The sequence below is a fragment of the Geotrypetes seraphini genome, chromosome 8 (assembly GCF_902459505.1).
Source record: "Geotrypetes seraphini chromosome 8, aGeoSer1.1, whole genome shotgun sequence".
Lineage (NCBI taxonomy): Eukaryota > Metazoa > Chordata > Amphibia > Gymnophiona > Dermophiidae > Geotrypetes > Geotrypetes seraphini.
Window position 1 is genome coordinate 25,516,423 of NC_047091.1, and position 27,018 is coordinate 25,543,440.

Here is a 27,018-nt window from a genome sequence, read left to right on the forward strand (position 1 = left end):
CGAATGGGAACATGCAAGTAGGCCTCCGTCAGATCGAGAGAAGTGAGAAACTCCCCCGGCTGAACCGCCAGAATGACCGACCGCAGAGTTTCCATACGGAAAGAGGGAATCTTGAGAGCCCTGTTGACCCCTTTCAAATCGAGGATGGGCCGAAAAGTCCCCTCCTTCTTGGGCACCACAAAGTAAATGGAGTACCTGCCCGTGCCCCACTCTGGAGGGGGCACCGGAACAACTGCCTTGAGATCTATCAAGCGCTGAAGGGTCTGGCGAAAAGCCTGCGTCTTCACCGGAGTCTGACATGGAGAAGCGAGGAAAAAATCCGGCAGAGAGCGGGCGAACTCCAGTGCATAACCGTCCCGCACCACCTCCAGGACCCACTGATCGGACGTGATCTCGGCCCATTTGGGGAAAAAATCTCGCAGCCGGGCCCCCACCGGAACCAAAGGGGGCGCCGGCAAGGCGTCATTGTGCAGGACGGGAAGCGGGGGAACCGGCGGAGGGATTCCCTGCCCCCCGACGGGCCCCCCGAAAGGGCTGCGTGCGCTGGAAGAACCGACCCCGGGAAAAAACCCGGAGACTGGAAAGAAGCAGCCCCACGCCCCGGGCGATACTTGCGAAAATCCCGCAAACGCCCCCGGGCCGCACCCCCCCGAGACGCCGGGCGAGCACGGTCCTCCGGCAGACGGGGAACTTTCGAGTCTGACAGAGTCTGAATCAACTTATCCAAGTCCTCTCCAAACAAAAACGACCCCCGAAAGGGAAATTTAGTAAGCTTAGCTTTGGACGCAGCATCCGCCGCCCAAGCGCGCAGCCACAACACACGCCTTGCGGCCACGCCAAAAGCCATAGACTTAGCCGAGCTCCGCACCAAGTCATAGAGAGCATCTGAGAGGAATGAGGCCGCCATCTCAATCTTCGCAACCTCCTGATCCACCAGAGACCAGTCGTCAGACTCTCGATCCAAGACCCGCTCCGCCCACCGAAACACGGCGCGAGCGACCAGTCCCCCACAAATAGCCGCCTGGACCCCAAGGGCCGAGACCTGAAAATTTTGCTTAAGGAGGCCCTCCAATTTGCGCTCCTCAGGGTCTCGCAAGGCAGAACCGCCCTCAACAGGCACGGTATGCCGCTTGGAAATCGCCGAGACCACCGCATCCACGACCGGCGAAGCTAACGTAGCCCGATCCCCTTCAGGAATGGGATACAGGCGAGCCATGCTGCGCGCCAGCCGAAACGGCGTCTCCGGCGTTTTCCACTGCTCCAGAATAATATCCCGAATATCCTGATGCATAGGAAAAGAGCGGGAAACGGAACGGATCCCCCGCAACAGGGGGTCCCCCACACGCGGAGTCTCCGGCGGCGCGTCCTCAAAACGCAAGACCGAAGAAACCTGCTGAATAAGGTCAGGCAGCTCATCTTTCTGAAAAAGACGCACCACAGACGCCTCGTCACTGGAGAACGGGAAATCCGACAACCCGCCGCCAGCTTCCGTCCCCTCCAGAGAGTCCTGGAATTCCTCAGAAGGGTCCAGGTCCTCCTCCAAACCGACCCGATCCTCCGACCACAAATTCTCGTCCCACGACACCCGCGGACGCTTGGACAAGGTAGGCGGCGGAGGGGACGTCACGCCAGACGAAAGAGGCAAAGCCGCAGGAAGCGCGGAGGAAAAACCACCCCCCGAGACCCCCTGGGCGCAACCGGGACCCCCAGCCGCCTGAAAATAGGCTCTGCATAAAGAAAAGAAAAAATCAGGAGAAAACCCCCCCGAGGGTCCCAAGGGACTCCCTGCCACAGCAGGGGACCCAGCAGAACCTTGCCCCTGCATAGTCAAAACAGGGGGAAGGTCACCTGAGGTGGAAGACAAAATGGAGGGGCCAGACAGAGAAGATGGCGGTTTTCCCGCCAAAAAAGCTCCCTCCATAGCCTGAAGCGGCTGAGAAACCTGAATAGTCTCAGCCGCTAAAGCAGGCAAGCCGGCATCAGCTGTCAAAAAATCAGCTGAGAGGGAATCCTCTACAACCCGACCGTCGGCGGTCTGGGGATTCCCTCCGTGGGCGGACGGAGAAGACCGGGCTTCGCCACCGTTCCCTGCCGACTCGCGAGGCACCATCGGCGGGGAGCTCTGGGCGCCTGCAGCCGCTGCCGACGGAGCTCCTCCACCGCCCCGGCCTGAACACCGCTTGCACAGGCCGGCCGCGAGTGCCTCGCGTCTGGAGCACAATGAGCACTTTTTCCCTTTAGAAGTGCTCATTGCTCCATACGCGACCTAGCTGTAAAAAAGTGCCGGTTAGTTGAAAAAATACAGTAAAATACAGTTTTCTTAAAGGGATACAACCCTCCAGACCAGCACTACCTCAGGATTTTTTTTTTTTTTTTTTTTTACAGAACAGACTCCACAGGCTCTCAAAGCAATAGTCTTGCTTGATTTAGGGGGCAAGGCTTATTGCTGAGGCTCCTCTAAAAAAATGTGGGGAGGTGGAGGAAGTGGGGGGAGGGACCCCGCTCGTGACCCGCCGGGTTTGACACCCCCGAGGTCGGACGAACCCCCAAACAGAGTCCGTCCAAGCTCCGTCCGGCTAAAAACAGGGACAAAAAACACCTTAAACAAATTCCAACAGCCCTACCAAGGGAGATGGGTACAGATCACTCAACACCTGCTGGAGACTGAAAGAAGACTGAGGGAAATAGAGAGGAGGGGCTAGGATATACTGTCCCAAAGTTTTGTTTTCAGTCTCCACCTGCTGGTCATGATTAGATATATACCCATTCGTAAAGTTAACCTCTACTGGTCTGGAGAGTGCTAAAGAATAGGCTCTGCATAAAGAAAAGAAAAAATCAGGAGAAAACCCCCCCGAGGGTCCCAAGGGACTCCCTGCCACAGCAGGGGACCCAGCAGAACCTTGCCCCTGCATAGTCAAAACAGGGGGAAGGTCACCTGAGGTGGAAGACAAAATGGAGGGGCCAGACAGAGAAGATGGCGGTTTTCCCGCCAAAAAAGCTCCCTCCATAGCCTGAAGCGGCTGAGAAACCTGAATAGTCTCAGCCGCTAAAGCAGGCAAGCCGGCATCAGCTGTCAAAAAATCAGCTGAGAGGGAATCCTCTACAACCCGACCGTCGGCGGTCTGGGGATTCCCTCCGTGGGCGGACGGAGAAGACCGGGCTTCGCCACCGTTCCCTGCCGACTCGCGAGGCACCATCGGCGGGGAGCTCTGGGCGCCTGCAGCCGCTGCCGACGGAGCTCCTCCACCGCCCCGGCCTGAACACCGCTTGCACAGGCCGGCCGCGAGTGCCTCGCGTCTGGAGCACAATGAGCACTTTTTCCCTTTAGAAGTGCTCATTGCTCCATACGCGACCTAGCTGTAAAAAAGTGCCGGTTAGTTGAAAAAATACAGTAAAATACAGTTTTCTTAAAGGGATACAACCCTCCAGACCAGCACTACCTCAGGATTTTTTTTTTTTTTTTTTTTACAGAACAGACTCCACAGGCTCTCAAAGCAATAGTCTTGCTTGATTTAGGGGGCAAGGCTTATTGCTGAGGCTCCTCTAAAAAAATGTGGGGAGGTGGAGGAAGTGGGGGGAGGGACCCCGCTCGTGACCCGCCGGGTTTGACACCCCCGAGGTCGGACGAACCCCCAAACAGAGTCCGTCCAAGCTCCGTCCGGCTAAAAACAGGGACAAAAAACACCTTAAACAAATTCCAACAGCCCTACCAAGGGAGATGGGTACAGATCACTCAACACCTGCTGGAGACTGAAAGAAGACTGAGGGAAATAGAGAGGAGGGGCTAGGATATACTGTCCCAAAGTTTTGTTTTCAGTCTCCACCTGCTGGTCATGATTAGATATATACCCATTCGTAAAGTTAACCTCTACTGGTCTGGAGAGTGCTAAAGAATAAGAATTTTTTTTTTTTTTTTTTACACAAAAGGTAAAAAAAGAAGGAAAGAAATAAAATATGAAGAGAAAAATACGCGCGAGCGGGAAGGCAAGTGAAATAGAAAAAAACTTCCAACAGCCGTTGGAAACACGCGTCTTCTTAGCTCCGCGGAATTAAGAAAACTGGGGACCGCGCGCCTCTGTCGGGCGGGAAGGCACTCGCGCACGCGCGGTGCGGCCTAGCTAGAACTTTCTAAAGTTCTTAGAGTGCAATCACTCTAAAATTGTCCGTACCGGGGCTCCGTCGGTGCCGTCACCCATCAGTCAAGAATATGCTGCCTGCTTGTCCTGGGATAAGCATTGCTTATGTTCTTATGTTATCAGTTTCTGTGCTGGTCTGGAGGGACGATAAAGAAGAAAGAGCTTTAAATGATACAAGATGTGCATCTATGTCCAGAAGAGCCAAGAATCAAAATTTTATATGCCACATTATGCTAGTAAATGCACACTTACTGGCATAAGGAGAAATTAGGTTCTTACCTGCTAATTTACTTTCTTTTAGCTTCTCCAGACCAGTAGAGGTTAACTTTACGAATGGGTATATATCTAATCATGACCAGCAGGTGGAGACTGAAAACAAAACTTTGGGACAGTATATATATCCTCCCTTCTCTATTTCCCTCAGTCTGCCGAATAGCCAAGCAGAACCAAGAACTGGAAAACAGGAAGAAAACAATACTCCGAACAGGAGTAACAAATAACATACCCAAATGCTGTTGGAAAATGCAGAGGAGAAATACCCGAAGGAAAATGTCCCCACAGCTCGCCAGCTAAGCCAGCCGAGCCACAGCCGCTGTTCTTTAATTCTCCCCGGCCCTAGAAAAATACTAGAACCCGCAGCAAAAAACAAAAACTGCCCGCGAAAACAGCCCCAACAACAACAACAACAACAGACAGGGTGGGGACCTCTACTGGTCTGGAGAAGCTAAAAGAAAGTAAATTAGCAGGTAAGAACCTAATTTCTCCTTCTTTAGCACTCTCCAGACCAGTAGAGGTTAACTTTACGAATGGGACGTACCAAAGCAGTCCCTCTCACGGGCGGGACCCCCGAAGGGCCGATACCAGAACACGCTCACCGAACACCGCGTCCCGACGCGCCTGAACATCTACCCGATAATGTCTAACAAAAGAATACAAGGAGGACCAAACCGCAGCCTTACAAATATCCACCGGAGGCACGAGCGACGACTCAGCCCAAGAAGCCGCCTGACCCCGAGTGGAATGAGCCTTGAGAAACTCCGGAACAGGCTGCTGTTTCAGAAGATAAGCGGAAGCAATCGTCTCCTTGATCCAGCGCGCAATAGTAGCCTTAGAAGCGCCAGCTCCCCGACGAGGACCAGCCAGGAGGACAAAGAGATGATCGGACTTCCGGAATTCCTGGGTCCGCTGCACATCAGAGCGAAGGACCCGACCGACATCCAACTTGCGCAGCTGCCGTTGCTCAGAAGAGCCCTCCCGACCACCCAAGACCGGGAGAACCACCGATTGATTGACATGAAAAGGAGAAACAACCTTCGGCAGAAAGGAAGGAACAGGCCGCAAGACGACCCGCTCCCTAGACAACTCCAAGAAGGGAGCCCTACAAGAGAAAGCCTGCAGCTCAGAAATACTCCTAGCAGAAGTAATGGCCACCAAAAAGACCGCCTTCAAAGTAAGGTCCTTCAAAGAACAGTCGTCCAAGGGCTCGAAAGGCGGGCGCACCAAAACAGAGAGAACCAGATTAAGATCCCAAGAGGGAACCGAGGGCCGAAGGGGAGGCCTAAGCAACTTGGCCGCCCGCAGAAACCGAATCACATCAGGAAGAGCCGATAAACGCTGACCTGACACCAACCCTCGAAAGGTCGACAGGGCCGCAAGATGAACCCGGAGAGAAGACCAAGCCAGGCCTCTATCCAGGCCATCCTGCAAGAACTCTAGAATGTTAGGCAGAGAAGCGCGAAAAGAGGTCACTCCCCGCGCCCGACACCATTCCTCAAAGAGACGCCAAACCCGCACATAAGCCCGAGAGGTAGAAAGCCTCCGGGACCCCAACAGTGTAGCGATCACCTTGTCTGAATATCCCTTCTTGCTAAGGCGACCCCTTTCAAGAGCCACGCCGTAAGACAGAAGAGAGACGGGTCGAACAAGGGAATGGGACCCTGCATCAGAAGGTCGTCCGAGAGAGGCAGAGGAAGAGGAACCGCCACCAGGTGTCTCACCAGATCCGCATACCACGGACGTCGAGGCCAATCCGGAGCCACCAGCACCACCAAACCCGGATGGTGAACAATGCGAAGAAGCACTCTGCCCACCAGCGGCTAAGGAGGGAACACATACAACAGCCCCTCCGTTGGCCACGGCTGGACCAGAGCATCCAGACCCTCGGCCAGCCCTTCCCTGCGACGACTGAAGAAGCGGGGCACTTTGGCGTTGCCACTCGTGGCCATCAGGTCCATCAGGGGCTGCCCCCAATCTTGCACTATCAACCGAAACGCTCCGGCGCCGAGAAACCACTCTCCTGGATCCAGGAAGTGACGACTGAGGAAGTCTGCCTGAACATTTTCTACCCCGGCTATATGAGAAGCCGAGAGGTCCAGAAGATGGGACTCCGCCCAAACCATGAGCCGAGCCGCCTCCTGCGCCACAGGAGTGCTCTTGGTGCCCCCCTGACGATTGACATAAGCCACCGCCGTGGCATTGTCCGACAGGACTCTGACCGACTTGCCCAGCAAAAGGGAGTGGAAAGCTAACAGCGCCAGCCTGACCGCTCTGGTCTCCAACTCGTTGATCGACCAGGAGGCCTCCTCCGCGGACCAGGTGCCCCGAGCTGAGTGGCCCATAAACTGAGCCCCCCAACCGAGGAGACTCGCATCCGTAAGGAGCACCGTCCACTGCGGGAGATCCAGACCCACCCCCTGAACCAGGTGAGGGGTCCGGAGCCACCAGCGCAGACTGCAGCGCGCCAAGCCTCGCAGGGGAACCGGAACATCCAAATCTTGCCTCCGGGGAGACCACCTCCGGAGCAGAGCATACTGAAGAGGACGCATGTGGGCCCGCGCCCACCTCACCACGTCCAGGGACGCCGCCATTGACCCCAGGACTTGGAGGAAATCTCGCGCCCGAGGACCCCGGGACGCCAAAAGCAGGCGAATCTGAGATTGCAATTTGCTCACCCGGGCCTCTGGAAGGAAGACCTTCCCCAAGGAGATGTCGAACATAACCCCAAGGCACTCCAGACGCTGAGCCGGGACCAACCGACTCTTGGAAAGGTTGACCACCCAGCCCAGCGACCGGAGAAACTCCACCACCCGAGCCGTAACCCGGGAGCTCTCCTGCAACGACTTTGCCCGAATCAACCAGTCGTCCAGGTAGGGGAGAACCAGGATGCCCACCGACCGCAAGGCTGCCGCGACGACCACCATTACCGTGGTGAACGTCCGAGGAGCCGTGGCCAGACCAAAGGGAAGCGCACAGAACTGAAAGTGCCGCCCCAAGATCGCAAAGCGAAGGAAGTGCTGATGAGAGGCCCGAATTGGAACCTGCAAGTAGGCCTCCGTCAGATCGAGAGACATCCAGGATGGGCCGAAAGGTCCCCTCCTTTATGGCCACCACAAAGTAAATGGAGTACCTGCCGGTGCCCCACTCCGTAGGGGACACCGGCACCACTGCCTCGAGATCTAGCAAACGCTGAAGGGTCTGACGAAAAGCCTGCGTCTTCCATGGAGTCTGACATGGAGAAGCGAGGAAAAGGTCCGGCAGAGAGCGGGTAAACTCCAGAGCGTAACCGTCCCGCACCACCTCAAGGACCCACTGATCGGACGCGATCTCGGCCCATTTGGGGAAAAATTTGCGCAGCCGGGCCCCCACCGGAACCAAAGGGGGCGCCGGCAAGGAGTCATTGCGCAGGACGGGAAGCGGGGGAACCGGCGGAGGGATTCCCTGCCCCCCGACGGGCCCCCCGAAAGGGCTGCATGCGCTGGAAGAACCGACCCCGGGAAAAACCCTGAGCCGGGAAAGAAGCAGCCCCACGCCCCGGGCGATACTTGCGAAATTCCCGCAAACGCCCCCGGGCAGCCCCACACCTAGACGCAGGGCGGGCACGGTCCTCAGGCAGACGGGGCACCTTCGAGTCCGTCAGAGTCTGAATCAACTCATCTAATTCCTCTCCAAACAAAAAGACCCCCTAAAGGGAACTTTAGTAAACTTAGCTTTGGACGCAGAATCCGCCGCCCAAGCGCGCAGCCACAAAATACGCCGCGCGGCCATGCCATAGACTTAGCCGAAATCCGCACCAAGTCATAAAGAGCATCTGAGAGGAACGAGGCAGCCATCGCAATCTTCGCTACCTCCTGATCCACTAGAGACCAGTCATCAGACTCCCGATCCAGGACACGCTCAGCCCACCGAAACACGGCGCGAGCGACTAGCTCCCCACAAACAGCCGCCTGGACCCCAAAGGCAGAGACATCAAAATCACACTTAAGAAGAGTCTCTAACGCACGCGCCTCCGAGACCCTAAGAGCAGAACCGTCCATAACAGGCACGGTATGCCGCTTAGGAAGTGCCGAGACCACCGCGTTCCCCATTGGCGAAATTAAGGTAGCCCTACCTCCCTCCGGGACGGGATACCCAAGAGCCAAGGCGCACACCAAACGAAACTGCGCCCATAGGCCACTGCGCCAACACAAAATCCCGCAAATCCTGACGCACAGGAAAAGAGCGGGAACCAGGACAGACCCCCTGAAGCAGAGGGGCCCCCATACGCGGGGTCTCCGGCGGCGCCACTGCAAAAATGCAGCACCAAGGAGACCTGCTACACAGGTCTAAAAGCTCATCCCTCTGAATAAAAAAGCGCACCACGGACGCATCTGCTCTGGAAGACGGGAAACCCGCCGCCCCGCTGCCAACAGGCGTCCCCTCTAGAGGATCCTGGAAGCCCGCCAAAGCAGCCAGGTCCTCAACCAGGCCAACACGCTCCTCCGCCCACCAATTCGCAATCCAAGCCCCCCCGCGGGCGCTTGGATGAGGGAGGAGGAAGAGGGGACGCCAAACGAAAAGAGGGAGGCAAAGCCATAGGGGGCGCGGAGGGAAACCCCCCCCGAAACCCCCCAGGCGCACGTGGGACCCCCAAAAGTCCGCACAAAGAAAGAAAATAAATTGGGGGCAAAAAACCCCTGGGGGTCCCCAGGGACTCCCTGCCCCAGCAGGGGTCCATGCTGAAACCTGCCCCTGTGTTCGCCATACAGGGGGAAGGTCACCTGAGGTTGCAGACAAAATGGAGGGGCCAGACAAAGAAAATGGCGAAGTTCCCGCCAAAAATGCTCCCTCCATGGCCTGTAGCGGCTGAGAAGACTGAACAGTCCCAGCCGCTAAGACAGGCAAGTCGGCATCAGCTGTCAAAAAATCAGCTGAGAGGGAATCCTTCGGGGAATCCCTCCGTGGGCGGTTGTGGAAGACCGGGCTTCCCCACTGCTCCAAGCCGACTCGCGAGGCACCATCGGCGGGGAGCTCTGGGCGCCTGCAGCCGCTGCCGACGGAGCTCCACCACCTCACCGACCCAAACCGCCGAGTTCAGGCCGGCCGCGAGTGCCTCGCGGCTGGACTAAAATTGTGGCCTACTCCCCCGGAGAAGGGCACAATTGCTCCAGACGCGACCTAGCTATAAAAAAATGCTGGTTACATGAAAAAATACAGTAAAATACAGTTTTCTTAAAGGGAAACAACCCTTCAGACCAGCACTACCTCAGGATTTTTTTTTTTTTTTTTTTTTACAGAACAGACTCCACAGGCTCTCGAAGCAATATGCCTTGCTTGATTTAGGGGGCAAGGCTTACTGCTGAGGCTCCTCTAAAAAAATGTGGGGAGGTGGAGGAAGTGGGGGGAGGGACCCCGCTCGTGACCCGCCGGGTTTGACACCCCCGAGGTCGGACGGACCCCCAAACAGGGCCCGACCAAGCTCCGTCCGGCCAAAAACAGGGACAATAAACCCCTAAACAAATTCCAACAGCCCTACCAAGAGAGATGGGTACAGATCACTCAACACCTGCTGGAGACTGAAAGAAGACTGAGGGAAATAGAGAAGGGAGGATAGTATATACTGTCCCAAAGTTTTGTTTTCAGTCTCCACCTGCTGGTCATGATTAGATATATACCCATTCGTAAAGTTAACCTCTACTGGTCTGGAGAGTGCTAAAGAAAAGAGACTTTAATTATTATTCTTATCTGTGAGTGAAAATACAGGATGTGTACCTTTACCAGTACAGGAAATAGGGACAGACTGCAAAGAGAAAGAACACATGAAATTGCATTTTCATACCTCTAAACATATTTTGTACCTGCTTCAAGGCAGACACAAATAATGTGAGTATTCTGAACTTGTACTGGGTGTGCAGATGGGATTTTCATAAGACATTTTCATTGAAAATGAATTTTCAATCTAAGAAGTGAACTGTAAGGCCTGAAGAGAGACTCATTACTGCTCACAGAGACAGCTATGAGTGCAATTCTAAAGAGAAAAAAATAGATTGGATACTAGAAATAAAGTGTACATACCTGGACCCCCTAGTGAGCGCAGTTTAGATGGAACTGGCTGGAATGCTGGTAGAGGTATAATGTATACCTCCATCCTACTGTTGTTTACAGCACCATATCGCTGCTTGCTGTTCAAGTATGAGTATAACATGGTGTATGCCTGGGAATCCCTGCTACTGGTGCTGTTGAACCGGATCAAGCCCATAGCCTGCATGATCATAGGAGCAAAACATGAAGAAGTGACAGTGTAAAAAGGCGCAAATGAGACAGACACAGGAAAGTACAAACCTTTGCCTTCCAGACATAGCGACCAGACAATAAGATGAAATTAGGTCCTTACCTGCTAATTTTCTTTCTTTTAGTCCCTCCAGACCAGCACAGAAACGGATGGGTTTACGCTCCTCTGCCAGCAGGTGGAGACTGAGATACTAACTTTTGGCTTCAATACAAGTGGGCTGTGCAGTCCCTCTTACAATCAGTCTTAACGAATAGCCTAACTTTTAATTAAGTCCAATTGACTGCAATTATGAGGTGTTAAATGCCAATTATCGGTGCTGATTAAGCCTATTAATTAAGGCACCTACATCTGCTAGGCGCACCTATGTAGGCACCTAACTTTAGATCAGGGATCTCAAAGTCCCTCCATGAGGGCCGCAATCCAGTCAGGTTTTCAGGATTTCCTCAATGAATATGCATTGAAAGCAGTGCATGCATATAGATCTCATGCATATTCATTGGGGAAATACTAAAAACCCAACTGGATTGCGGCCCTGGACTTTGAGACCCCTGCTTTACATGGATATTATAGAATTTGGGGTTTCTGTATCCCAAGTAATCTTATCAAGCACTCATGTTTAGAACAACTTTCTTTAGCATAAAATTGTAAAAACAAGCCATGGTGTCTTTTGGCAGATTAGCATGCGGCTTTCCCAACAGTGTGACTCTCCAGCTTAATTGTGTTCAGATCCACAGTAGAATCCGCCTCCAAAAAAAGAGCGTTTACTAATTTTTGGAACACTGCTTCTGCATTGACACAGTCCAGGCCTTCGGGAACCCCTCGAAAGTGCAAATTGTAACATCGACTCCTGTTTTCCAGATTCTCTAGTTTATCTGTCATTTAGAACATTGCATCTCGTGATTCGTGCATGTAATGTTCCATTGTGATAAAAACCTCCAAATGCTCAATTCTTGATTCTGTCTCAGCCACCCTATGGCCTAACTCCACTATCTTGCAGTGGAGATCAGTTCCCAATTCTGAAAGGTCAGCTCCCATCGCTTTGAGGTCATTCTTAATTTCCAGCATCTAATCTCGCAGCTCCCCACTGGGATCTAACTGACCATCAGGCAAGGCAAAGTTCGATGAATCTTTCTCCAAACAGGAAGTCCTAGTCAGGGATCCTGGACTCGGCACCATGTTGAACAGCTTGCGCTCCTCCAAATGCAGCTTTGTGTAAGTAAAATCTGCCAAGTTGACTGAGTGCTGCTTAAGTGCCATGGACTTGATGTCCGTGGTGTTAGAATTTACTGCACTGTTAATATCCTTAAAATGAGCCATGGATGGTGGGATTTACTGCCAAATTACACCAGAGCTACACAGAGAATCAGGCTGCTATAAAGGGCTCTGACATCACTTCCTCCAAACTAGAGAATGACATGGGAACAAATTTGTCCTTATCCCTCCGGGATCTATCTGCATCCCTGTGCTGTCCCCGCAAGTTCTGTCCCTTTCCCATCCCTTCAAGCTCTGTCCTCATTTGCACAAGCCTTGAATACTTTAAAATCATATGTGTTCAAGGCTTGTGCAGATGAGGGCAGGGCTTGCAGGGGTGGGGCAGAGACAGGGACAGAGCGGGGATGGAGATAGATCCTGCAGGGACAAGGACAAATTTGTCCCCATGTCATTCTCTAGTCCAAACATTCATTTTCTAACTAAGACGCCCTATATAAGTTTATCCTTTTTTTTTTAATACTTCTTTACTCATTTTAAAATATTCAAACAAGTGTACAATAAATCAAATCATAATATACATTTTCACTTGAAATTCTACAATCATCTCATAATATAAATTACCTCCCATCCCTCCCTCTCCAAATATATTTTTAATTACCTAACACAATTTTACATAAAACCCACCCAACCACCCACCATATACATACTAAATGGGGATATAAATACAATTATTTATTATAGTAATTTATTAATGGTCCCCACACATCTTTAAATTTCTTAAAATATCCTTTTCTAACCACTAATGTTTTCTCCATTTCATACACGTGACACACCGAATTCCACCCAAAACAGTAATTTATCCTCTATAGTCTTTCCAATTATATGTTATTTGTTGGATGGCAACTCCTGTTAAAATCATTAAAAGCTTATTATTATTCGAGGAAATTTGACACTTGGCCCTCATGGACATACAGTTTATCCTTTATATCACGCAAGGCTGCCACCATGACACATATCAAATATCAATAGAAACATAGAAACATAGAATATGACGGCAAAAAAGGGCCTACGGCCCAACAAGTCTGCCCACTCAAATAACCCTCCCCTGAGTAAAGAGGTTTTGGAAAAATGTCCATGATCTTCATGATAGAAAGGATGTGTGCTGTTCCATTACACATGAGAAATGGCAAAGCTCAGAATATGAGATACCTTGGATTCAGCTGGCCAGATGTGATCCACATACTCCCAGACAGCTTCAGGAAGAATACAGCCCCGGGACTCAATCACCTTTGGCAAAGCCTGCAGAGAAGCACACAGAGCATGCTGAAACAAACAGCTCCAATATTCTTAATATGTGGGAATGATGGTCCTAACTTTATGTCATTAACCATTTTAATGCTGATACTGTGGCCATATTTTTGTCTTTTCATGTACTTCACAGCACTAGCTCTATCTGTTTGGGTATGGGGATAGAGCGCGACCTCTGCAATGCCAATTAGAATCTACCTGCTTAACAGAATTCTAGACCGCCAGCGTTACTTGTATAAAAACGTTATACCATAAGGCCACAAAATTAAGCATACAATTTCCAGATATCCTTTGGTTCCTTGCCTTGTTCTATTTTACAATTGCATTGCCATCTTATTCCCCAAATGTGAACCAGAAGCAATTTAAATCAAAAATTTAAGGCATCACTGTAGCATAATATTATAAATAAAATAATGAAAGTGCACAGTTCTCTTTCTGAAAACCCAGAGAAAGACTTACACCAGAAAGATCTTTTATCTAAATACTCAAATGTGGTTTTGGCTCTGTACTATCAGAGAACACTCAATGAAATCTGCTCCTTCCAACCTTGGAGAAACAAGAAACATGAAACAATCTTTTCCAGAGGGGGTGAAAAAAGAGTGCAGTACCTGACAGAGGAGATTGACACAGCCTGAAACAAGATATGCTTTCACCCCAAACTTTTTAATGCTGAACATCTGGATGAAGCCTTCCCAGAGTGCTGCCATCTGCTGCTTTTGTTGGATGTTTGTCCGGGGAGCAGCTCTAAAATAAACAAATGAATAAATGTATTTCCTAAATGGAACAGCCTTCCAGTAGATGCCAAAAGAGGAACAGGAGAAGGATAAAATAGAAACACAATGAAAGATTAGGTTCTTAGGTTCTTACCTGATAATTTACTTTCTTTTAGCCTCTCCAGACCAGCATAGGTATATATCTCATCATGACCAGCATGTAAAACTTTGGAACTGTACATATCATGTGACCCCTCCCTAATTACCTCAGTCTGCCGAATAGCCAAGCAGAACTAAGAATTATATATAGAAAACAAACAGGACTCTGAACAGGAGTATCAACAAATATAAACAGGAATGCTGTTGGAAAATGCAAAGGAACAAATGCAAATAGCAAAGGTCCCCACAGCTCACCAGTTACGCCAGCCAAGCCACAACCACAGCTCTTAATCTCCCCGGCCCTAGAAAAATACTAGAAACTGACCGAAAAATGAAAATCTGCATGTAAGAACACAGCAAGACAGGGTGGGGTCCTATGCTGGTCTGGTGAGACTAAAAGAAAGTAAATTAGCAGGTAAGAACCTAATTTCTCCTTCTTTAGCAACTCTCCAGGACGTACCAAAGCAGTCCCCATCATGGGTGGGACCCCTGAAAGCCGACACCAGAACACACTCACCAAACACTGCGTCCCGACGCACCAGAACATCCACACGGTAGTGTCTGACAAAGGAATGTAAAGAAGACCAGACCACTGCCGTACAAATATCCACTGGAGGCACCAGCAAAGACTCAGCCCAGGAAGCTGCCTGACCCCAAGTGGAAAATTCCAGAACAGAAGCTGCCTGACCCCGAGTGGAAAATTCCAGAACAGAAGCTGCCTGATCCCGTGGAAAATTCCAGAAGTCTTTTTTTTTTTTTTTTTTAAGAAAATAAGCAGAAGCAATTGTCTCCTTGATCCAGCGTGCAATGGTAGCCTTGGAAGCGCCATCCCTCCTACGAGGAACTGCTAGAAGGACAAAAAGATGATCTGATCTCCTGAGTCCTCCGCAATTAGATGTGAAGCACCCGACCAACATCCAATTTGCGCAACTGTTTCTGCTCAGAAGAACCTGTCTGACTACCTAGGATCGGGAGGACCACAGACTGATTGACATGAAAAGGAGAAACTACCTTTGGAAGAAAGGAAGGGACAGGCCTCAACACAACCCTCTCCCTCAACTGGCACCGTATGCTGACACGTTAGAGCCAAGACCACCATATCAGCCACAGGAGACTTCAAGGTATCCCTATCCCCATCAGGGATAGGATACAGCCGAGACATGGATCACGAAAAATGAAAAGGCTTGTCTGACACCTTCCAATGCGCAAGCACTATGTCCTGTATATCCTGATGCATAGGAAAAGAACGGGAGGCTGAACGGATTCCCCAAAACACAGGGGCTCCTTTGCATCTTCCTCAAAACGCAAAACTATTACTACTACTACTATACCAATGAATCCTGAAGAATAAGTTCCTGGAGCTCTTCCCGCTGGAAAATGTGCACCACCGACACATCCTCGCCAGCTGGCGGCTCCGAAAAACACACGCCAGTGGCATCCATCCCCACCGAGGGAATTTTGGGGGTCCAACAAGGAGTCCAAGTCCTCATCAGGAGAAAACACATCCCCAAAGAAAAAATCCTTGAGACCCACAGCCGCTTGGACGAAGACCGGGGGGGAGGGGGGGTCACACAGGTTCTGGGCCAACGTTGAAGGGGGCTGAACAGGGGCAGGCGTGGAATGCAAAAGCACCTCCGAAAAACCCAAGACCCCTGGGGAAGAAACAGGACCCCTGGCCGCCTTCAAATAAGCCTTGTACAAGGCTAAAACAAAATCTGGGGAAACCCCTCCCTGGCGGCAAAGCAGGACTCACTGCAAAGGCAGGAGACCCAGCAGAAACCTGCTCCTGCCTATCGAAGATAGGGGGAAGGTCACCTTAGGCTACATATAAGATGGTAGAGCAAAAAAACAGAGAAAAAAAGACTCCTCCCTGAGGCCTGCAGCAGCAAAGAGGCTTGAACAGACCCAGCAAGTAAAGCAAAGAAGTTGGCAGCCGCGAAAAATAAGTCCCCAGCACTATCAGCGGTAAGGAAAACCTTATTTCTTATGTCCTGCCAACAAGAGCTAGTGAAACCATAGTCATTTGCTGCTATTACATAGAACATGAACTTGCCTGCAAATTTTCTTTCCTCGAATCCAGCCAAACCATCCAGAACTGACAGCCTGACAATTCTCTAGGTGGAGTAGTGCTCCAGTATCTGGGTGCAATGTAGATGGATGCCTTAGAATAAAGAAGATAAAATGGTGCCTAGCCCTCATTTTGTGTCTTTCCCATGTGGCCACGGCCTGTCCATGCTCCCAGATGCCTTGAATCCACGGGATGAACAACAAAACCTGCTTCTGGGCCTTTTGTAGTGGTATCCGAGCAGGCGCTTCAAGCACCTCCACAACTGTGACAACTCTCTCAACGGAGACTTTATTTGGCTATTTCTGATGGCGTCTGTGACGAAGTACCACAACTTGGATCATCGCTGAACCTAAACACCAGAACACCTACCTACCAAGAGTAGGCCCAATCTGTCGGTTCTGGACTGTTCTGGTCTGGTAGATGAAAACTATCCTGTACATTTTTCAGCTTCTTCTTTTTTGTTTTCAACTCATCTTCTGATGTGAAACTTTCCATCAGACAGAATACAGAAAACATGAAAAACAGTACAATATCCTCATCCTAAAATTACTGTGAGCCAAACCTGTCACAGGTCCAGACTTCTTTCCTCTTTCGATCAGGCGTAGAGATTTTCCTTAGAGTAGCAGCCATCTTCCTCCTGCCCTTATTTTTTTGTTGGATATGTGGAGATATCTGCCCTGAGAAGAGAAGGGATCAGTATATTAGACACAACTCTATCCAGAAGCAACATTTAGAACAGACTTTTCTCTTTTCTTAGACATGAAATGAAAAGCTCTGGAAATAAGGGTAAATCTAGGTGCTTTCTCGTTTATCACAAGTCATGTGCAAGGGCCTAGCTCTGCATGTTGAATCATCCCTCTCATTACTGGCATTTTCTGTGTCCGTCAAACTTAGTCTGCACCCTAACATGCAAGGATCCAGAGCTAACAAGAGGTGGAGATTGTACAATAAAACAAACTAGACAGTTATCAATTCCATTTATAGAAGCAAAACATTAGTAGAACGCCTTACCTTGATCACATATACAGGACACAAGCAGACACTTACCAATTACAGAAATAAATGGCCACAAATGAGATATAGAAATATGCAGATAAAAACTGAACTGGAAACCCTAAGAAGCAAACAGAAGAACTGGGTTTGATTCCTACTGCAGCTCCTTGCAGCTCTGGACAAGTGACTGAATTCTCCATTGCCCCAGGTACAAAATAAGAACCTGTATATAATATGTAAATCACTTTGATTGTAACCACAGAAAGGCTTACAAAGATATTACAGATGCATGTTACCCTAAGCATCCAGAGAAAATCAAAGCCTTCCCAAAAATGAACATGAAAAAAATACCCATATAATCCTGTGAGAAAGAGGAAAATCACAGCAGCAAAATATGGTGTATCCGAGACTGATTAAACTCAACAATCATGACTCTCCAACACCCCAATCCTGTAAACACATATGTATATTTGAACATCAAAGGCCAAATTTCCTTCCAGAACACTTAACTTAATCTATATATTCAGTGCCGCTAGTGCCACAGGAAGTCATGGCCTCCATTTTCACAACGTAGCCAGTGGGGACAGGAACAACTCCAGATTCTCCTGCCCTGAAGAAGCATTAGACCACTAGGGTTTTCAGAAGGTGGGCCCAGGAAGAGTCTTGGTGGAGGGCAGAGCTGGTGGGCATCTTGGGGAGAGGAATGGGTTTTCTGTTGAAGGAGAGACTGGTTTAGGAGGAGGACAGGCTTGGAGTGGCAGGGGCAGGGCTCTAGTTTCGGATTACACTATAAATGCATAAGCATTTTTAGCTGAAACCTGAACCCAAATTTCAGTCATCCTCTAATCAAATCCAATAAAAACCAACTTCTCATTTACTAGAGTAGTTTTGCACTATTCTGTAAACAATGCAATGTTCAGCCCAAGTATTCTAGGCTCCCTCCATGGTCCATATCTTACCAGGGCAGATGAGACAGTCAGAGTCCAACAGATGACTCCTATGTTGAACTGTACTTGGGTCAGGAGCACAAAAGCTCTCTGCCTCTACACTCAAGACTCTGCTCTCATTTAATATCGAGCCCTGCAGATAGAAAAAAGTGATTACTGGCTTACAGAATAGTCAATTTATTTCACACATAGCACTACAACATTAAAAAGAGCTCTTACAGCACTAGAAGTCTTGTGTATGTGCATGTAGCCTTCCCTCCTCTTCCACTTTCATTAAGACAGCCTCACAGACACAATCTTTTCAAACATTAACCTGATTAGGGCTGGAGATGCTGTGAAGGCAGCAACCACAACCTCTTCAGTGCAGAGAAGAGTCATAGTCTTCATGCAATGATGATGCCTAGCAGTTGGCATTTATGACTCATGATTACAGGGTTTGTGAAGGATCACTGGAGTCTGGCCTCTGGCTGAAGATTGTCACTGACCCAACCCCGTCTCCCTCCTGATATTAAATAAATAATATTTCCAGGTTGTCTAATGGCCCCAAGTTAGGATAAAAGCTTATACTGAAAAATCTTGTACTGTAACTATGACTAATTTAACCTGTAAACTGTATGTTATGGATACTGGTTAAATCCCTAGTATGTATCAAGTTAGGATAAAAACTTGTACCTGAAAAAAAACATGTAGTGCAACTATAGCAAATTGTAACCTGTTAACTGTATATTATGTATGTCAACCTGTAACCTGTCCTGAGCTCTTAGGGGAGGACAGGATAGAAAACAAATTAAATAAATAAATAAGGCCTCTTCTCTCTCTTCCCACCCACCAAAATCCTTGGTAGTGTAATGGTCTCCCTCCCCCATCCTTAGTCCCATAGAAAAATTCCCTGGTAGTTTACTGTTCCCCCCCCCCTATGACCCTCTGATCTAGTACCTGAAAGAGGTAGAAGCAATGTCTACACCAGGGGTGCCCAACACGTCGATCGCGATCGACCAGTAGCTCAGGAAGGCAACGCGAGTCGATCATGGAGCCCATTCCGGGCTCCGTGATAGACTCGTGTTGCCGTCCTGATCTACCGGGCCGATCAGCCTTCCTCTCCAGTGTTCTCTCTAGGGCCTTTTAGCTGGGCGGTCCGCACAGCTGTCATCTGCTGCTGCCGCCGCTGCTGAACATTTAAAAAAAAACAAAAAAAAACCGGCTTGGAGATTTCAGCCCGTAGCGAACTTATGCTCCGTGGCTCTAACGTGTGCATGCCAGCTTCCCTTCTCTTCCCTCCGAAACCGGAAGTTATGTCCGGGGGGGGGGGGAGAAGGGAAGCTGGCACGCACATGTTGAGAGCCCTGAAGCAAGCGTTCGCTACGGGCTAATGCGAGAGACAGGTTAGTGAAGCATTTGTTCTTCTTCCTGCCGGGTCCTGCCTACTTTCTGTTTCCGCGAAGGCAGGACCCGGCAGCATTTCCCCCAATAGGTTGATCACGATCTTGGGCTGATCAGCCTTCCTCTTCCCGATGGCAGAATTGACGTCGGGGAGAGGAATGCTGGTTGGCCGAAGCAGGGAGAGCTTGGGGCCTGTTATTGGTGGCGTTTGAGTCTTGGTCCCCGATGGCTATGGCAGTGGTAGTGGCTAGGGGGAGCGCAGGGAGAAAGAAAGAAAAAGGGCAGGCAGGGAGAAAGAAAGGGCAGGGAGAGAGAAAGGAAAAGATGGGGGAGGGAACGAGGTCTGGAGGAGAGGAAGCATATAGGCTAAAAGAAGGGAAGAAAGATTGGATGCACAGTCAGAAGAAGAAAGTGCAACCAGAGACTCATGAAATCACCAGACAACAAAGGTAGGAAAAATGATTTTATTTTAAATTTAGTGATCAAAATGTGTCTGAATTTATATCTGCTGTCTATATTTTACACTAAGGTCCCCTTTTACTAAACCGCAATAGAGTTTTTTAGCGCAGGGAGCCTATGAGCGTCGAGAGCAGCGCTGGGCATTCAGCGCAGCTCCCTGCGCTCTAAAAACTGCTATCGTGGTTTAGTAAAAAGGGAGGGAGTATTTTTGTATGGTTGTTACTGAGGTGATAGTGCATAGAGTCATCTGCTTTGACCTCTTTGAAAAACTCTGGAATAGGAATGATAATTAACATTTTCTATGCGTACAGTGTGCGTTGTGTTTTTTTAAAAATTTTATTGTTGGTAGATCATTTTGACTTGGTCATTTTAAAAGTAGCTCGCAAGCCCAAAAAGTGTGGGCACCCCTGGTCTACGCAGTCCTGCCTCCAGGCACCATCATCTTCAAAATGGCACCCTACACCATGCGGTACCTGCTGGGATGCACTGAGCACAGCCTATCAGAGGCATTTCTCTTTGTGTGGGTAAGGGGGGAGGCCTGGGTGCCATTAGACCATCCAGGGAATATTTTTTTATGTACTATCTGAAGGGAGATGGCCAGGCTAGTCAATGCCTGAGCCAATCAGAGTTGACATTTAGCGCTAAGCCTCAGATTACACAGCAGTAATTTGCATGTTCATGAGTTTGAGTATGCTGCCATTATTTGTTTGCACTAAATTCACAGTTGAGTGGGGACTGTACTGAGAACATTTGAGCCTCAGCCCCTGGGTTAGATGAGTTGAAAGAGGGTATAAAACCAAGGAAATAATCCATGGTTAGGTATGAATGCTCAAGATGGTACACCCCACTCCTGGTTCCAAATAAACTGTAAAAGGAGAAAGCTGCCAGACCCAAAACACAAACACTAAGCTGCGCTGAGTCTATAAGAAAGATAATTCCACTCTCAATCCTTGCCAAATATTTCAGCATGAAGCAAACACTAAGCAACAGCAATTCACAAGAAAAAGTCATTCCACCTGGTAAACTTCTGGCTCTCACTCACCGCCAAATCTTCCAGCGTAAACGCCTGATCTGGGGCTTGCTCTATCTCAATTAACCCTTTGTGTGTGAGTTTGATGACTTGGCTCTTCTGGGTTTGCTGCTGTTCCTTCTCTATTATCTCCAGAGTCTAGAAGTAAAGAAGGATCACAAAGGGCTAGATTTATTAAAAGTGTGTTACTTTTAGTCAGGCAGATTTAGCCCTGGATACTCAATGCCAGGCCATGTCCTAAATGGGTAGCACTAACCCATTAGATCCCAGCTCCTCCCATGGCTGCTCAAGCACTAACCAGATAATGCAGGGGCGGGCTGTGGTGATATTCAGCAGCGCTGTCTGGTTAAGCATCACTGAATATTGGCGCTTAAGCAGTCAGAAGTGATTCAATCGCTTTGAATATTGGGCCCAGTAAATTCAGCCTTTATGTGTTAACTATAGGCAGAACATCAAAGACCTGCCAAGGAGAATACAGGGGGCTAGATATTCAGTGCTATTTAGCTGACTGGGAATGACTCCTCGCTAGCTAAATAGCACATAGCTGGCTCACTGCTGATACTCAGCTGGAGACAGGAGGTTATCTTTCGCTGAATATCCAGCTTTGCAGAATGGCCTGTGACTGGTTATGTCACATGATGCAGCCAGTCACCACCATTATTCAGCGGCTCGCAAAGTTCAACAGCCAGATAGAGCTACCTAAAAGGATGGTCTATCTTTGGTTGTTAAGACTTAATCAGCTAGCTGTTGGATATTGGCCTAGCTGGCTATGTCTAGGCTGGCCAAAAATAGACTGTAAATTCAATACCAGTCGCCAGATAAGGCTAGTGCCTTATCTGGCGACTGGCATTGAATTTACAGTATCACCAGCGATCTCCCAAGGTCCGAATATCAGCCGGAGATAATTTAAATGTTATCTGCTAATTTTCCTTCCTTTAGAATCTCCACACTTGTTTAGATGTGGGTATACATATTCATACCTGTAGACAGAGGCTGTACAGGATACTTAGAGGATATTAAACCTCAGTCTCCATCCAGCCAATTTTCTCATGCCAAAACAAGTGTCCAGAGTATACTAAACTACCAAACAAAATGGTAAGAGTAACAAGAACCCAAGTCAATCAGAGAAGAAAGTGCAACAAATGACCATGCTGTGTAAATTGAAAGATTTTTTTGTTAGTTATTGAGGATTGACTTTGTAAAGAAAAAAACTGAGATTACTTAGTCCTCTTAATCTCAAGCATAACAGACTACCCCAACACAACATGTCACGCTGGGCTGGTACTGAACTGATTTGGAGGGACTATAGGAAAGAAGATTAGCATATGTGGGAAGTACCAAAGCAGTATTTCCCTTGGGTGGGAACCAGAGAAACCAGCCACTGGCATTCTCGCCCTAAAATACACATCCTGCTGAGCCTGAAAATCCAAGCAATATGTTACCCAAAGGAATTCAACAATAACCGCATATCCATTCTGCAAATTTCTGGTGAGAGAATAAGGTTATGCTCCACCCAAAACATAGCCTGTCCCCTTGTGAAATGAGCTTGCAAAACCAAGGGAACTCCCAACCTTGTACAATATACAAGGGGGTGCTGGAAAGTTCTCAGCCCACCCAACTTCCTAAATCCTGAGTTATTTTGCCACTGTAGTTGAAAAGAATGTTATTTTATTTTTGCAAAGTGCCAATTTACAGAATCGTAATGCTATGGGTTTTTTTTAACATAGTTTCAGATCATTGATTGAGCCAAGTTAATGAAAGTGTGGAATTTTCAAGTGTGGAACTCTGAGCTGTCATGAAGTTTCTATTCCTGCAGAAGAAAACTCCAAAGGAAATCCATAAATGTATAATGCAAACATTGAGTGACAAATTCCCATCATACCCCACAGTGAAGAAGTGGTATGCAAACTTTCAGTGTGGAGTTGGTTGATTTTTTTTTTTTAATTCAATTTTCTATATCGTTCTCTCAGAAAAGCTCAGAACGGTTTATATGAGTTTATTCAGGTACTCAAGCATTTTTCCCTGTCTGTCCCAGTGAGCTCACAATCTATCTAATGTACCTGGGGAAATGGGGGGACCAAGTGACTTGCCCAGGGTCACAAGGAGCAGCATGGGTTTGAACCGACAACCCCAGGGTACTGAGGCTCTAGCTTTTAAACAATGCACCACACTCTCCCCTTCAAGACCAAAGATGCAGCAAGGTCTGGAAGGCCTCAAACGGTGTTAACTTCCAATACTGTTGACCCATGTCTGTGACCTGATTTTGGCAGATTGGCGAATATCGGCTAAAACAATTGCCAAGCCACTACAGATATCCAGGGAACGTGTTGGGTGTATAATCCATGAGCAGCTGAGTATGCAGAAACTGTCAGCCAAGTGGGTGCCCAAATATTTGAATGCTGACGAGAAACGATGTTGAGTGGACACTTCCAAGGTGATTTTGCAGCATTTTCAGCAAGCTGGTGCCAACCTTTTGGAAGGAGAAATTAAGTCCTCACCTGCTAATTTTCTTTCTTTTAGTCCCTCAAGACCAGCACAGAAACAAATGGTTTACGCTCTTCTGCCAGCAGGTGGAGACTGGCACAGTACAAGTAGGCTATGTAGTCCCTCTTACAGTCAGTCTTTACGAACAGCCAAGCAGAAATCAACTAGGCTGAACAAGAACACACAACACCATTCTCACATGGAAAAGATCAATGAATAGTCCGAAATTGAACCAGGGAACACTGCTAGATACTGAGTAGAACAAGAACCTTTCAGAATGCCCCACAGTTCGCCAGCTAAATCAGCTGAACCAAATACCATTGCTCTTTAAACTCCCCAAACAACCAGCAACAACCAAATCCAGCAGAAAAAAAAAACGTACTCTTCGAGAAAATACAGAACAAAATGACCGGGTGGGGTCTGTGCCAGTCTGGAGGAACTAAAAGAAAGAAAATTAGCAGGTAAAGACCTAATTTCTCCTTCTTTAGTGTCCCTCCAGACCAGCACAGAAACAGATAGAACATACCAAAGCAGTACCCATCATGGTTGGGACCTCCGAAGGGCCCTCACAAGAACACGCTCACTGAACACCATGTCCCAACACGCCTGAAAATCCACACGGTAGTGTTGAACAAAGGAATGGAGAGAAGACCAAATCGAAGCTTAACAGATATCCACTTGAGGTACAAGAGAGGATTCAGCTCAAGAAGCTGCTTGACCCCGAGAGGAAGCAGCCTTGAGAAATTCCAGAACAGGCTTCTGTTGGAGAAGGTACACTGAAATGATAGCCTCCCTGATCCATCGTGCAATGGCAGCCTTGGAAGCACTGTCCCCCTTACAAGGACCCACAAAGAGGACAAAAGAATGGTCCAACTTACGGAACTCCTGGGTCCACTGGAAAGAAGAGCTAAGGCCCCTACATACATCCAACTTGCACAACTGCCTCCGCTCTGAGCCCTCCCGCTTACACAAGACACTAGGAAGTTTTTCTTCACAGAAAGAGTGGTTGACCATTGGAACGAGCTCCCAGTGCAGGTGATCATGGCCAGCAGTGTGCCAGATTTTAAGAATAAGTGGGATGCCCACGTCAGATCTCTACATGGGTAGTGTAAAGGTGATGCCATCAGAATGCGATCTCTAGGAGGGTAGTTGGGGGGAGGGTTAGTGGAGTGGGCAGACTTGATGGGCTATGGCCCTTTTCTGCTGTCATTTTCTATGTTTCTATGACCACTTACTGGTCACCATGAAATGGCGAGACCACCTTTGGATGAAAGGAGGGGACCAGCTGCAGCACGACCCGTTCCCTAAAGAACCCCAGGAAGGGAGGCCTACATGAAATAAAAGACCTGCAGCACTGAAAATGCATCTCGCAGGCCACCAAGAAAAAAAATGTCTTAAGAGTAAGGTCCTTCCATGTATAGCCGGTGACAGGCTCAAAAATGGAGGATGCACGAGCTCGGAAAGGGCTAAGAGATCCCAGGCAGGAACTAACAATCGCACTGGTGGTCGGATCAGCTTTGCAACTCTCAAGAACCGAATCACATCCAGAGAGGAGGCCAAACGCTTATCATGCAAAAGACCGTGAATGGAAGACCAAGCGGCAATCTGCACCCGAAGTGAAAAACCATGCAAGGCCTCGCTCCAGACCATCCTGCAGAAAAAACTCCAGAATGTGAGGCAAAGCAGCTCAAAGAGAAACCATAACACACGCAGAACACCATTCCTCAAAATTACTCTAACCACAGACCTAAACCCGAGAGGAGGAGATTCTCCAAGACTCTAAGAGAGAGGAAATCACTTTATCCAAAAAATCCTTGCGCCTTAGGCGAGCCCTTTCAAGAGCCAAGCTGGAAGACAAAAAGGACCCAGATCTATCATTGAAATGGGACCTGGAGTCAGAAGACAGGGTGAGAGGGGCAGCAGGAGAGGATTTGCCATTAGCAGATGAACCAGAATCACAAACTACTGGCGCCTGAGCAGGGCTGGAGCCATGAGAATCACACGGTCTGCATTGTTGGGCAAATCGAAGAAGAAGAACACTGCCCACCGGAGGCCACGGAGGAAAGACATACAGAAGGCCTTCTGTTAGCCAAGCCTACACCAAAGCATCCAATCCCTTGACCTGACATTCCCTGCGCCAACTGACAAACCTTGGCACTTTAGCATCGACACTCGAGGCCATGAGACCCATGATCAGGCGACCCCAAGCCTGAACAATCAACTCAAAGGCTGCCAGCCCGAGACACCACTCACCGGGATTCAGAGCACGATGACAGAGAAAGTCCGCCTGGACATTGTCCACTCCTGGTATGTGGGAGGCCAAGATATCCAGAAGATGAGCCTCCGCCCATTCCATGAGGAGGGAGGCCTCCAGCGCCACTAGATGACTCTTGGTGCCCCCCCTGATAATTGACATAAGCGACCTCTGTGGCATTGTCTGAGAGAAATCGAACTAACTTGCCCTCCAGAAAGGACTAGAATTCCACCAATGCTAGCCGAATGGCTCTGGTCTCCAGAACATTGATCGACCAGGACGCCTCCACTGGCAACTGGCCGGTTTGTCCTGCAGGGCAATGAAGAGGCACTGTGAATCAATTTGGAAAGAGGGAATGGTGAATATATTTACATTGGTGTGATATACAGGCCTCCTTCACAGACGGAAGAAATGGACAGAGATTTAATAGTAGACATTCAGAATATAACAAAAAAAGGGGAAGTTTTACTAATAGGTGATTTTAACATGCCAGATGTTGATTGGGGTATCCCAATTGCGGGGTCTTCTATAAATAGGGAGATCCTGGATTCTCTACAAGAAGAACTGTTCCAGCAGTTGGTAATGGAACCCATGCGGGAAGAGGTCATACTGGACTTAGTGCTTACAAACGGGGAAAGTGTTTCTGATGTTACAGTGGGTAATCATCTGGCATCCAGTGATCACTGCATGGTACGGTTTAATATTAAGATGGGTATAGAGAAGGCTCATTCAAAAGAAAAGGTTCTAGACTTTAAAAAAACTAACTTTGTTCAGATGGGGGATTACATCAAGGAATTGTCTGGATGGGAACATCTGGAAGGCGTGGAAATGCAGTGGTCAAAACTAAAAGGAGTAATTGTAAGAGTATCAAACCTTTTTGTGAGGCAAGTAAGTAAAAGACGAAAAGAAGGCCGCTTTGGTTCTCAAAAGTAGTAGCTGAGAAGGTAAGGAATAAGAGGTTAGCTTTCATAAACCACAAAAGATCATAGAAAGAGAAAGACAGGCAAAAATATCTGGAAAAGTTAAGAGGCTGGTCGTGTAGTCAGGAAAGCAAAGATGCAAATGGAAGAAAAAATAGCTGACACGGTAAAATGGGGTGACTAGACACTTTTTAGATATATTAGTGATAGGAAGAAGTACAAATGTGACATAGTGAGACTCAAAGATGAAGGGGAGAAATATGTAGAAGCTGATAAAGAAAAGGCTGAATTGCTTAACAAATATTTCTGTTCTGTGTTCATGGTTGAAGTGCCGGGAGTGGGACCACAGAAGACAAACATGAATAGGGATGGAAGAGTGATAGACCCTGATTGATTTTCAGAGGGTTG

At 48.6% G+C, this 27,018-nt stretch overlaps 1 protein-coding gene across 2 annotated transcripts in view; it reads right to left on the reverse strand.

Moving 5' to 3' along the window:
• The window catches only part of SPOCD1 (SPOC domain containing 1), an 83,517-nt gene that overhangs the window by 25,608 nt on the left and 30,891 nt on the right, over positions 1-27,018 (reverse strand). For both annotated transcript variants that reach the window (XM_033953912.1, XM_033953913.1), the window contains 6 exons: positions 20,965-21,090; positions 18,096-18,216; positions 16,706-16,820; positions 13,812-13,947; positions 13,105-13,194; positions 10,467-10,653 (listed from right to left, as the gene is read on the reverse strand). In XM_033953912.1, coding sequence (XP_033809803.1) covers positions 10,467-10,653; positions 13,105-13,194; positions 13,812-13,947; positions 16,706-16,820; positions 18,096-18,216; positions 20,965-21,090 — 775 coding nt within the window. The remainder of the gene's footprint in view (positions 1-10,466; positions 10,654-13,104; positions 13,195-13,811; positions 13,948-16,705; positions 16,821-18,095; positions 18,217-20,964; positions 21,091-27,018) is intronic.